The sequence below is a fragment of the Aspergillus puulaauensis genome, chromosome 7 (genome assembly GCF_016861865.1).
Source record: "Aspergillus puulaauensis MK2 DNA, chromosome 7, nearly complete sequence".
In the NCBI taxonomy this organism is placed as follows: domain Eukaryota; kingdom Fungi; phylum Ascomycota; class Eurotiomycetes; order Eurotiales; family Aspergillaceae; genus Aspergillus; species Aspergillus puulaauensis.
This window is the reverse complement of record NC_054863.1, coordinates 1,890,138-1,903,173: the sequence shown is the minus strand read 5'-3', so window position 1 is coordinate 1,903,173 and position 13,036 is coordinate 1,890,138. Positions and strand designations below refer to the sequence as shown.

Below are 13,036 nucleotides of genomic sequence, written 5' to 3'. Positions count from 1 at the left end.
CCCCAAAAAAAAGCGTCACAGTCGTTCAAAATGCGGCGTCATGGCAGAGCCAGTGGAGGTTCAACCAAAGCTGTGACACCCGTCTCCGACACCGTATCCCTAATCCATTCCTTCGATTCATTCACGAACCCGAATCGCCCGGTGCGCCCGTCGCCATTGGCTTCATCTAACATCCAAGCTTTGCCTTTGGATCTCATCGATCGACTGCGCTCTTTTCCTCTGTTCCAATCCACTCCGGAGTCGTTTCTCGTCGATGTCGGACAGCACCTGCGCCCGCAGCTTTGTGCGCCAAACGATTATATATTGACGGAAGGCGATGAGGCAAAAGCAATATATTGGCTGGTACGAGGTGCGGTGTCGGTCACTTCAAGAGATGGCGAAAGTATATACGCGGAGCTTGAGCCGGGCGCCTTTTTTGGCGAAATAGGCGTGTTGATGGATCGACCTCGTACCGCCACCATCGTCGCACGATCCCGATGCTTGTTGGTGGTATTGTCAAAGGAAGATTTCAGGAGAATTCTTCCTCGCTTTCCCGAAGTCGAGCAGGCCATCAGAGACGAAGCTCAAGAACGTTTGATGATATTAGAGAAGAAGAAAAAAGAGACCTCAGTGCCTTCGCCCGAGCTTATAGAGGCAGGTCGGAGAGGATCCAAAAGATTAAGGGAAACCTTCTCCCGCGACATGTCGCTTACTGAACAGAATGGTGCAAGCCTAAAGTTCGTCAATAAAAAACGCAAATCCCCAAGTCCGGGACTGGCTGATGGAACTTCAAGTGCGCTAGCAAATGGGCTCGTTAACGTACGTCTTCTTCTCAAAGAGCTGCCGCTCTTCGCTGGTCTACCCCCCGATATTCTTCATTTCCTAGGCCTAAATGCGCAGCCTCGATCATTCCCGCCGTTCACCGACATCATCAAACAAGATTCCCAGGGACGAGAAGTCTATTTTATAGTTCGTGGCGAGGTGGAAGTCCTAAGCGAGAAAAAGGACTCGCGAAATGGGGGGCGCTCTCTTCCCAATACCATTGAATTTCCCGGTTTCGAGGTGAAAGCGCGCCTGAAACAGGGCCAATACTTCGGCGAGGTAGTCAGCCTTTCCCTTGCGCCTCGCCGAACAGCAACCGTGCGCTCAATTAATGCCGTTGAATGCCTCATGATCAGCGGTGATGTCCTCACTGAATTGTGGGATAAATGCCCTCAGGATGTCCGCGATCAGGTAGAACATACCGCCAAAGAGAGACTCAAGACTGCGTCTGATGGCGACGTTGTCATGTCTGAGGCTGGAGACACCTCTGATTCCAGTCCCACCGATGAGAGCTTCAAGATCAGATCTGCTCGTAGGCAATCCATGCCGCTCTTGACACTTACTGAAACAGAGTTGGATGGCACGCAAAAGCCAAATGGGATAGATGACCATGCGGTATTACGGCCCTCAGACCCAGACCCGTTTCTCAACGTGGGCTTGGATAATGTTCGACTGCGCAGTCGACGAGGGTCTGTTGCTCCATTATCTCCAGAGGACGTCACTCGAGATCAGCAGCGACCATCTCCCCCTTCCGAACCTTTATCCAGCAGTTCATCTTTTCGCACCCTTCCAGATACTCCAGCCACACCGACAGCGCAGAAGACACGGCGCGAACCTAGCAATGAAAGCCAAGGAACCCTGCCGGATAACGTTCTCGTGCGGATTTTTCAATATCTCGAGCTACATGATCTTCTGCGCCTCCGTGGCGTGTCTCTTCAGTGGTCCGAAATCCTCAACACGTCCACGAGTTTGCTCCGCTACTTGGATTTGAGTATCTATAATCGCTGTCTCACTGATGATGTACTGGCGAAAATCGTTTGCCCATTCATCCGTGATAGGCCGCGCTACATCGATATTAGCAACTGCTTTCACATCACGGATGAAGGGTTCAATAATTTGGTGAACACCTGTGGCTCTAATATCGTTGCCTGGAAGATGAAGAGTGTTTGGGACGTAACTGCGTCCGCTATCTTAGAGATGGCTCTGAAGGCCAGCGGCCTGCAAGAGGTGGATTTGAGCAATTGTCGGAAAGTCAGCGATACACTCCTAGCTCGAATCATTGGTTGGACCACTCCGGGCCCGTATAAACCCCCGGAGGACACTGGAAAGGGGGGGAAACCCGTCGTTAAGCCGACGATATTGACATCGACAGGGGCGACTTTCGGGTGCCCAGAGCTTAAAAGGCTGACGCTGTCGTATTGCAAGCATGTGACTGATAGGTCTATGCATCACATTGCATCTCATGCAGCTTCCAGGATTGAAGCAATGGACCTGACACGGTGCACCACAATCACTGACCATGGGTTTCAATTCTGGGGAAACGCTCAGTTTACCAATCTCCGGAGGCTTTGCTTGGCTGACTGCACCTATCTGACCGATAACGCCATCGTCTATCTCACTAACGCTGCAAAGCAGCTGCAGGAATTGGATCTGGTACGAGAACACTTTTAGTCCTCTTACTACGACTTATTAACTAACCATTTGGCATCATTTTTTAGTCATTTTGCTGTGCATTATCAGACACAGCAACTGAAGTCCTTGCTCTGCAGTGCTCTCAATTGACGTACCTTAACATGTCATTTTGTGGCTCTGCCATTTCTGACCCCTCATTACGCAGCATTGGTCTTCATCTTCTGCATCTAAGACGTCTCTCAGTGCGCGGCTGCGTCCGTGTCACCGGTGCTGGCGTGGAGTCGGTAGCAGATGGCTGTACTCAGATAGAAGCCTTCGACGTCAGCCAGTGCAAAAATTTAGGTCCCTGGCTTGAATCTGGTGGACCTAAAAAGTACAAGAACAAAATAATTTTCGATACCGTCGCCGTGAACGGAAGGCTTTACCGATAGCTCGAGGTCTTGACAAGTCGAGGACATGTTGCCGCCTACTTTTCATGCGTCTCCATCCACAGGATACGCCTCCTTCTGGGTATATCTATTGGGCCCATATATTGCTCTACCCCGTTCTCCGGCTCTCTATTGTTTAATATCTGTCCTTCTCCCTTTCATATCCCGAAGCTCTCATCTTCCTTCCCGGTTTATTTACGGCTCTAATTTCTTACGTTCGTTTGGGTACTCCGGCTGGATCATTCTCCGGAGTTGTGGATCATATCTTGCGGGTCCTTTGTGTTTTCCGGCTGATGACAATTACGAGTCTTACTGCATTGCGTTCATATCCTAAAGCGCGTTCATCTTGGAGTGTTCATGTCCTGGCCATATTCGATCTTTGTCAATTGGGTACTATCTTTTTTTTTTAATCTTTTTTATATTTTATTTTTTTTTAAACTTCCGTCCAGGTGCACAGGAAAAGGCATGGGAGGAGTTCGGCTCTGACACAGCTATACCAGCATATATATATTGCATGTTGGAACTGACCAGGCTTCCGGATATTTTATATGTACCTTAGATTTCTTATTATTCCTACCACTTCTTCATTTTGGGGATGGGAAACCCAGCGCTAAGTGCTGTTTCCTGGCTCTGTTCTTGTCTAGAATCCAATGAAGCTCAAAGCGTACAAAAACAACATTGTGTCCTTTTGCTTGCCGTAACTCAGGCCAAGATCAGTCCCGGCTCTGAATATAATATTGGCTCCTCAGCTTACGCCATGATTAATCACCCTGAGACTCGCCATAGCACCAATTTCCGTTCTAGTTTGAACAAACCCCTTAACACGCACAAAGCTTCCTCTATAAGACTCATTTATCCAGTGCCTGAATCCCTTTTGTGTCCTTTCAGCTACTCTTTAATCAAAGCATTGTCCCCCAGAACGAAACCCCCCAAACCCCATTGGCAACAATTAAGACAATGAAGGTCCAGTCTATCAATGAAAGAATCCCGTATCTATAAGGCAAGCAACAGTCCTCGAGAACCTTCACTCTTCACTACAGCGTCTACTCAGGCCTACCGCGTCTGTTTCTGTCTCTTGTCTTTGGATACCTCACAGGTACCACCGAGTCTACAGCTAACAAATCCGGCAACTAAATGAGTAGACCGCGTGCACGTACACGTGCCCAGACTGCTGTGAAGATACCCCAAACAGGCAAAACTGTATAGGATCTCAACATCGACAATCACGAAGGCCAAAAAGATTCATTCACTAATAAGAGCAGAAAAAAAAAGAGATGGCCTGGACGCTCGAGAAGAAACGCCACCCTTATACAGGGCCATGCCCAGGTGCATGTCAAAACCCGTACATGGCTTCGCCTCACTATCTGCAAAAACCCGATGCAAACCTTGCTGCAGGGCCTATGACGCTTCCTGAGTGGGCAAAGCCGGCGGGCTTAGGGGCGAAGAGGGATGTTGTGACTATAACCCTAGATACAGGGTTTGGAGAGAGGCGGTTTTCTCTTGTGCCTGTGCGATGTGCTCAGAAGCCGCCGTGGTTGAACAATTTTGACGATGCGCGCTTTGATAGAAGTTGGGAATAGCGAGGCTTGCTCTCTATGTATGGCTCCTTGAGGCTTCGAAGCATTCGATGTTTCTTCTCATATATATACAAATCATAATCATATATTCACGTGATAAGGGTATCCCAAGTGTAACTCCGTATATGCAAAATTCCCAGAATAGACCGGCACCATAACAGGAATGCTCTTAATGCAAGACACCAAAACAACAACTAAGAATGACCAGCGTTCTTCTTCACCTTATAACAGCAGCAAATCCCCTTCTTCTCACACCACTCGCGAACAAAACCCGCACCAACCTCTCTATCCTCGTCGACGAGATTAAAGCCCTCAGTGTTCAACCACCTTGTGAAATCTTCGAGGTAGATAGGATCATACATTAGAATTTTCTCATGCCAACTAGGCCGCTTTCTTGCCCCGACAGGACTCTGGCTCTGCCGTGGCTGGGCACGAACGGCCCTTGTTATTTGTTCGCCCAGGTCAGGAAGTTTGCGGTTGCTACTCGCTGAAGCAAGACTAATTGTTTGTGTGTCTTTGGCTTTCCGAGACGGGCTGCTTGGACTGGAGGGTATGGTAGACGTAGGCAGTTCTTGCTTCTTGCTTGCCTCTTTTGGCCGTATGTTGGAGAATAGTTCGTCGAATATCCTGCTTGGCGATGGTAGGAGCTCGTCTTCCGAATCTTGAATTTCTTCAACGTCGGCGAAAGAGCGCTTTGGTGGTGGTTGGCTGTCACATTCCGTCTGAACTGGGTGAGTCGGTAGGCTACTTTGCTGAGACTTTGGTTTAGTGGGCGTCTTTTTGCTCTCGTTGGTCGTAATTGTGGTTTCATTAGTTTCCTCCCTTTGCTGAGAAGTGCTTGGCTGAGATTGGGGTTGTGGTTTTGGCTTCTTTTGAGAAGATTCTTTAGGCTTCGCCGGCCTTTTCTGGATCTTCGATGGTTGAAATTCAGCGGTGGCAGTAGATTTTGTGGTGGTTGTTTCTTTTGCTTGCAATTCATGATGGCCTTCTTGGGTGACTGGTCCATACTGAGCAACCCAGCATTTCTCAAGAACCTCGATCATCTTCTTGCGATTCTTAATCGCTTTAAATCCATATTTCTGGATCGCCTGTGCCAATTGAACGTCGGTCTTTCCATTGTAATTGGGCATCTGCTTCGGCTTGTTGCGCGTCAGTTGTTTTTCAACGATTTGAGCGGTAGATGCAGGTGGCTCCTTGTTGACAGGTGCATTATCTAACGCCAAATCATCCGTCCGTGATACATCGCTTGAGTGACTAGATTCACCAGCATCTCTGGTTTGATCAACTTTCTCTATTTTATCATGAGCAGGTGGAGCAGCAACCTTGGAAGCTTCAGGTGAGTCAACAAGATCGACAACCTCAACGTCTACCAGTGACTCTTCGGTATCTCTAGCCGCAGCGGACCAAAGGTTTCTGGGGGCCGCAAACCGAGATATGGCAGAGGATGAGCGCGCAGGCCCTGGGCACTGGTTCGAACGGGACGGAAGGGCACACGACGACTCCCTCTCCGACTCTTGAAGTGCGGCCTGTGTGTCTCTTAATAGAGTCGGAGAACCTTCCCGCTCTAACTGGCTACAAGTGCCAAAAACAAGGTCCTGTTGATCTAAGGAATCCAAAGCGTCCTGGGGAGAAAGTACAATTCTCCTTGGCATTTTGAATCCAGAATTCTCGTCAGCTTTTTTCTTCGTTTTGCGACTCTCCGGTTTATCCGCTGCTGAGCTCTCGGCAGCTACAGAGACAGCTTGGCCCGTAGAATCTGAGCAATCCGTAGATGTCTCGTGATATGATGCTGTCACGCGAGCGGTCAGAGTTGTCAATCGTTTAACCCGTGTCTTGGACTTCTTGCTGGGTTTGGAAGACTTGGAAGTCGCGGATGCGTTTGGGTCTCCCTCGCTATTGTGGGAGTCATCGTCACCTAGCGGCTTTGGCTTTGCAGGAAGTACCCTGGAATCCACAAGCTGTTGTGGTCATTGGAATTAGTTGAATAATTTCGGCATAGCAGTTAATCGGGACAATACCTCTATTCGCCGGCGCTTTGTCGGTCCATTATTCGCAAGCACCTGGGCTCTGTCAGGGACAGTAGCAGCTCCGTCGTACCCATAGTCAAAAAGTAAGGTGCTGAGGCTATTCTGTGTGCCTTCGACGCCATCCTTATCCTCCAGCTCAATGATCGATTTGGCAGGTTCCTTCGTTGGTGTCCAATCCAGCCTCCTCTTGACAGCTGGCTCTAGTTGTAAACCCTCTTCGCAACTATCTTTGTCTCCCTTTCCAGCACTTTCTTCGCGCGCAGGCTTTGAGGCTAGGTCGCAATCGACCGACTTTACAGTGGCTTTCTTTGGCTTTACAGTTCCCGACTTGGTGACCTTCCCGGTGATCGTTTTGTTTTTCAATTTTTCGCCTCCGCTTCCGCTATCCGCCAGCTTTTTCCTTGTTCTCTTAGGTTTCGTCGGCGCATTCTCATTGTTTTCCAAAACAGCCTGTTCCAAGTCGCATGCGTCCGCCTGTGGTCCATTTTGAGGCTTTCTCGCTCTTGTTCGTTTTGGTTTATTCCCCACATCCGACTCTGTTACTGTCTGCTTCGCCGTACGTGCATCCTCCGTTGTCCTATCTTTTGTTGCCGGCTGATTGAACTTCGGGGGCGCGAAGTACCTAGAGCGCGTCGGAGGTCGAGCCGGTTCGGAGGGCGAAACTAACGGAGATGGAAGACCATCATTAAGTGAACCATTTCCCGCATCTCTCACTGGCTGTGGTGGAGGGCAAATTGCATTGCGCTCCGGCGAGGAAGAGAGCACAACGATATCGGTAGCAGGAGACATGGCGGCAGCGAAAACAAATCGCAACGATGCTGGGTGCCCATAGATAATCAGTAAAAAAGTAGACAGCAACAATTCATACTGGAGGCCTTTGGCGCTAGGCGTAAGCCGAAGTTCGTGAAATTTGAAAGCTTGGTAAGTAACCTCGTCAACCTTGAAATGTTGATGGCAATCGATAAGGATGGGCTGGTCTTGGCAAAGATTGGTTACCGCTTTGGGACAACTCAATGGTAGGCCAGGCAACCAATGGCATTCAGCAGCAGTTCCCCACAGACCTGCATATTATTGCTCCCGGATCTACGAGCCGTCATGGGTATTGGGCTTTTTACAGTAGTTACTGCTGCTATAGACAATGTGAAGTTATATTGTCCCCTCAGAGCGGGGTGCTGGAGCGCCATCGGGTGGGCTGTAGAACCTGTTTACAGCGGTGTTCTAGAAGCGCATGACACAACTGAGCGCGAGGAAGAACTACCTTCGAAAGTATATCCAGTCGCGGTGTGGCTGCGCCTGGGGTCTACAGGTTGCTAGCGCTGGCTTTGCGGATGAGCTAGCCGACTCAAGTCTGCTCGCATTGTGTGCAAGTCGGGAGGAATGAAGGTTCTGGCGGAATCGACACCGCAAGTACTCAGGTAGCTCCTCGCAGTGCAATCGCTCCCAAGACAGAGAGCTCCAGCCGCTTCCTCCCCTCGTCAGAAGCCCCATTAGCCTGGTTTGACGAAACCGGAGGCAAAGCTCCCAGCTTATACGCTTTTTTGATCTTCGTTATGTCCGAAATTCCCGACAGTGACGCATCATCAAAAGGCAAAGGAGTACCCTGGACATTTTGTCCTAGGTGCGTAGCAACGGACTCATGGGTAATATCGGGCGTCACAGAAACCTTAACCACAAGTAGGCTGCTTGTCGTGTCGCTGATACCGAACTTTCGAAAAGAATCGGCAATCTAGCGTTAGGTTAGCTCTGGAAATCCGACAAGTGGCTCGCTATGACTCAACGCACGTTATTCGTCGGACTCAGTGAAAATACAATTTCTGAGTGGATATTGCGGGACTTGAGACGTTCATTCAGGTAGTCATTGACAGCGCGAAAGACAGATGAGAGAGCGTGTGCTCGAGAGAGAACCTGCGCCAATTGTGAGCGAAATTCGCCGGCAAACGGCTTCGTAAATATGCAAAACATACCATACTGGCATCGATGAACGCATACTCAAAGTCTGGATTCGCCGAGAGAAGCTGCTGCCGTAATTCGGAAGCATTCTGTACATCTTTATAGAGCGCAGCATGTACAGCGAGCGAAGAGGGGAGGTGGGGTAGATGAATTGTTTCTAGAGAAGAGGACATTGTTGGAATCAAGAGATGGGAAAGTGGCTGTGAACAGATCTGCGTGTCAACCGATGAGTCAAGTATGAAGCTTCTGGAGCGAGACGCCTCCGTTATCACCGGCGAACTTTTCGATATGAAGCTTCAAATCCAACCCCACGACCGATAGTCTGCCGGAGTTAACAGGGCTATGGCCGAGACTTAGTCATGGTGGTCATGTGACGACTTCGCTTCTCGAACGTTCGGGTCGCCGTAGTAAGCAGGTGATATCACTGGCTGTAACCTTTAAAGACTTCAAGGCTCCCAGCAAAGGACCTCGGTTTCATCCTCGGATCTTGCATTAGCATCACATCTCCGTCACAATCATGGCGTTCTTTTTACGGCGCCCCTTTGCCGTACCGACAGCTCTACGCCAGGTACCCAAAGCCGCAAACACCGCTCGCTTCATCCACAGCTCTCCGTTCAAGCCGGCTCAACCGAAGCCTCTCACCCCCGCCTCTTCCATCTTCGCGAAGTCCCGACAGACTTTCCAGAATGCCTTCCGTCGCACGTACATTCAGCCGACAGCCAATGCTTCGCAGGGTGACAGGACCCAGAAGCTAATTTATGGCGCGGCTATCGTTGGTGGAACTATCTTGGCGACAAACTTGATCTTCAACCGGGAGACAAGGGAAGATGGCGGAATGCCTCACTACGAACGGTCTTATCTGAACGAAACTTTTATGCACACTGGACTTGGTATTGGAATCATCGGTATTGCTGCTAGAGCTCTCCACTCGAGCGGTTGGTCGTATCGTCTCATGGCCACGAACCCTTGGCTTGTTGCTGGTGTCGGTCTGGTTGCCAGCATCGGAACGATGTATGGTACTTTCTACACTTCTCCCGACAAGTAAGTTCGATATTCCCACCGACAAACTGGTTCGAGTTTCGGCTGCTAACTTTCTGCTAGCTACGTTATGAAGTACGGTCTCTGGACTGGCTTTAACCTCACCCAGGCTGCGCTCCTTTCGCCGTTGATGTTCATGCACCCCGCTCTTCTCGCCCGTGCTGGTCTCTACACTGTTGGAATGATGGGCTCTATTGCTTTCGTTGGTGCCACGGCTAAGCAGGAGAAGTACCTGTACCTGGGAGCACCTCTGCTTGCCGGTGTGACCATCGTTGCCCTCTCTGGATTCGCGCCTCTTGTCCTTCCCTCCACCGCCACCCGTGCTCTGATGTGGTCTGAGAAGATCTGGTTGTATGGTGGTCTTGCCGTCTTCGGAGGCTTTACTCTCTACGACGTCCAGAAGATCCTTCACCACGCTCGCATGTCCGAGAGGGGCCTTGTCCGTAAGGATGTCGTCAACGAGTCCGTTAGCCTCGAGTTGGACTTTATCAACATCTTCATCCGTATGGTCCAGATTCTGGGCATGCGAAACAACAACCGGAGGTAAATTCATTTGGACTTGACGGATGGTGATCTTCCAGGATCTCTCTTCCGCCATTAATAAGACCCTTGCTGGGTCGGACACTTTGTACTGCATATTCTATTGGGATGTTTTGATATGGCGCGTTGATTTTATTAAAGATTCACATTTTCTATGTAAATAAACTATACGACGAGGTTTCCGTCGTCCACGGCATATTGTATCTGCCGGTCAAGGAGATACAGACAAATCTCCACTCAAACTAGCAGTTAAAAATATTGAAAAAAAAAGAGAAATTTTGCCATGATATTCGATCTCTTCCATTAAAATTCATCCTAACAAGCAATCTAACTTCCGGAAGAGCCACTGGAAACTAGCACATGGCAAACCCAGCCCTAAATCCCCTAAAGTGCCAGCACCCACTAAACCCCTAAACCCCTACAACACTACAAGGGACCCCCCCCCCCATTGCAGACACCGGAGAATAAAACTTATTAGCACAATTCGAATACTAGCTTACGCCTACCCAAAGCCACAAAGCCCACTTCCAGGCATTATATCCCGCGGCACTAATACCCTGGGCTCGCCCTTATCCATATCAAGCCTCAACTCACCCATATCACTAGCAATCCACATCCTACAACTAAACACATCCATAACAACAACAGACGGCTGGAACCCATCCATCATGCTGATGGTGTACGCGCCGCCATTGATTCCTTGCGTCGACAGGACCATAATAACCTGGTGCCCATCGCGGCCCTTCCTGAAAGCCATCTCCGACCACCCGCGGTAGACGGGGTACGTGTTGTAGTTTACGTAGTAATCTGGATCGAGCTGGATCGCGTGCTTGCGGATCCGGTTTAGTGTGGTTATGGTTTTGTACAGCGGGGACGAGGTGTTGTAGCCCGAGGGCCAGAGGGCTTCGCGGTTGTAGGGGTCTGTGGAGCCTGAGAAGTGCTGTTCTTGGCCTTGGTAGATTATCGGGACGCCGTCGAAGAGGAGAGTGAATGTTAGGATGTTTCTGGCGAGCTATATGGTGGTTTGGTTAGACTCGGTAGAGTACTCTATGTGAGAGTTTTGGGAGGGAGGGTCGGGCGAGGGTGTAGTGGCTTACGTTTATGTCATCGTTCAAGCCTGCGAAGCGTGGAATGTCGTGGTTCTCGGAGAATATCGTGAGATCTGTTACGCTGGGACATCGGTTCTTCATAGTCTCGACTTGGTTTGGGAGGGACTCTGTGTTGCCGAGGGTGAAGGCGTCGAGGAGGGCGAAGTAGATGGGGTAATTTGTGACGCTTCTGAGGTCGTTTTGGTAGTTGCAGATAATGTCAGCAGATCTCTCATATACCTCTCCGAACATGAATGTATTGGCTGCTTCTTGAAACCTGGGGAGGAAGCTCGGCGTGACGTGTTTTGCGGCATCCAGACGAAGTCCATCAATTGAGTAGATTGATATCATTTGCTGAATCCACATCCCCAGAATGGTTTGAACGCGGTCGTCCTCTGTGTTTAAGTCCGGGAGGGCAACAATGTCATCCCCTGTCCAGCAATCCTGGGATTGGGGGTAGTCGTTCCAGTCAACAATCTTACAGTAAGAATGATAGAATCCCCGGTCATTAAAGGGATTGAGAAAGGAGTAGTTGACATCAGTTGCCGGGTTCCCGCCGTTCGTAGGATAAGCCATATTATTTATGACGATGTCCATCATCAGGAACATACCCCGATCATGGACCGCTTGACTCAAGTCCAGTAAATCCTGATGGGTTCCAAAATGCGGATTGAGAGAGTACATGTCCTGAACCCAGTAGCCATGGTATGCTTCTCCGTATGAAACACGCTCCTCGATGTTTTTGACAATGGGAGATATCATGACGGCGTCAAATCCCATATCTTGGATATAATCAAGGCGGTTTATCGTTCCTCTCCAGGTTCCACCGCAGTAGGCCCCTTCTGTAAGGTTGCAAGAATCGGTGGTTGATCCATCCGTTTGGGCAAAGCGATCGGTCATGGTTTGGTAGACGGTTCTTGTTTTCCAGGCTTCGATGTTTGCTGAAAGCACCGATACGGGGAGTGTCATGAACGTAGTAGCATAAAGCCATTGTAGCAGGCGACTTGAAAGTGCCATCGTTATCGTATCATCAACAATAACGGGTGGATGATAACAGAACGAGGTAGTAAAGTATCCCAGGGGTATAGGCTCTATGGAATGAAGAGTAGAAAAATTCGAGCACCTAGTGTAGATATAAGTGTGTTACAGCTTACAGTTTCAAACACTGATTGGTTTTCGAAGAAAGTGACTATTAGTTGCTGATTAAAATAAACAAAAGGGTGAAGAGGGCAACACAATTTAAGGATGGGAGCAACATTTAAAAGGTCAACTATATTGGTGAAATCATCCTCCAGAGAACGGGCTTGGGCTATTCTAATGCAGTGGAAGACTTAAACCCGTGACATTATTTAGTATTGATCTACTGACTATCTGTGGTACTGTTTCCAATGCTATTAACAACATTTCATTGCTTCATATGTAAACGACTTCTATGTATATTCCACGTCGGTAAACATTAGTTCCAATTTCCTGTCCCTGCGCTATTCAGAATGCTGTGCATGAATGGGTATCTCAAGACAAATCCACACCCGAAAATGACGATATTTGCAGTATTAACCAGACGCAGTCGTCACGACTAGATCCCGATTATTTCTGTGCAAACAAACCAACTGGCATGTATACATGCAGACACGCATACACCATCTTATCAACGGGCTAGAGCAGCTATCTGCTGGTGATAAGCCCTCTTCGTCGCTATCTTCTTCTGTTGCACAAAAAAGTACATTTTCTTCTCTTCCTCGGGCGTCATCGCGGGAGAAGGAGGAAGTGCTACCTTCTTGGGCATCACATCAGCCTCAATGGCCATCCAGTCCAGGCCCGCAACACGGGGGATCTTCTTCGTCTTCGCAATCTTCACCATATGGCACCAATTCTCTGGAGAGATACGCTTGAACGTCTTCAAAACCAGGGCAACTGTTTTCCAACCCATGATGCGATCTGCCGGCATAAGCAGC

At 49.2% G+C, this 13,036-nt stretch overlaps 5 protein-coding genes across 5 annotated transcripts; 2 read left to right on the top strand and 3 right to left on the bottom strand.

Moving 5' to 3' along the window:
* Window positions 1-30: 30 nt before the first annotated feature.
* APUU_70709A (cyclic nucleotide-binding domain protein) lies at window positions 31-2,864 on the top strand (the record flags this gene model as incomplete). Its single annotated transcript, XM_041695611.1, has 2 exons — window positions 31-2,454; window positions 2,520-2,864. 2 exons carry the CDS (start codon window positions 31-33, stop codon window positions 2,862-2,864), a joined length of 2,769 nt encoding a protein of 922 aa, XP_041561325.1.
* A 1,768-nt stretch (window positions 2,865-4,632) lies between these two features.
* slx4 lies at window positions 4,633-7,254 on the bottom strand (the record flags this gene model as incomplete). Its single annotated transcript, XM_041695610.1, has 2 exons — window positions 4,633-6,396; window positions 6,457-7,254. 2 exons carry the CDS (start codon window positions 7,252-7,254, stop codon window positions 4,633-4,635), a joined length of 2,562 nt encoding a protein of 853 aa, XP_041561324.1.
* A 622-nt stretch (window positions 7,255-7,876) lies between these two features.
* APUU_70707S (EKC/KEOPS complex subunit CGI121/TPRKB) lies at window positions 7,877-8,588 on the bottom strand (the record flags this gene model as incomplete). Its single annotated transcript, XM_041695609.1, has 3 exons — window positions 7,877-8,191; window positions 8,248-8,370; window positions 8,430-8,588. 3 exons carry the CDS (start codon window positions 8,586-8,588, stop codon window positions 7,877-7,879), a joined length of 597 nt encoding a protein of 198 aa, XP_041561323.1.
* A 344-nt stretch (window positions 8,589-8,932) lies between these two features.
* Window positions 8,933-10,000, top strand: APUU_70706A (Bax Inhibitor family protein; the record flags this gene model as incomplete). The annotated part of the gene is made up of 2 exons (XM_041695608.1): window positions 8,933-9,456; window positions 9,517-10,000. The coding sequence occupies 2 exons, from the start codon at window positions 8,933-8,935 to the stop codon at window positions 9,998-10,000; spliced, it is 1,008 nt and encodes a 335-aa protein (XP_041561322.1).
* A 495-nt stretch (window positions 10,001-10,495) lies between these two features.
* APUU_70705S (alpha-amylase) lies at window positions 10,496-12,098 on the bottom strand (the record flags this gene model as incomplete). Its single annotated transcript, XM_041695607.1, has 2 exons — window positions 10,496-11,005; window positions 11,091-12,098. 2 exons carry the CDS (start codon window positions 12,096-12,098, stop codon window positions 10,496-10,498), a joined length of 1,518 nt encoding a protein of 505 aa, XP_041561321.1.
* Window positions 12,099-13,036: the final 938 nt, after the last annotated feature.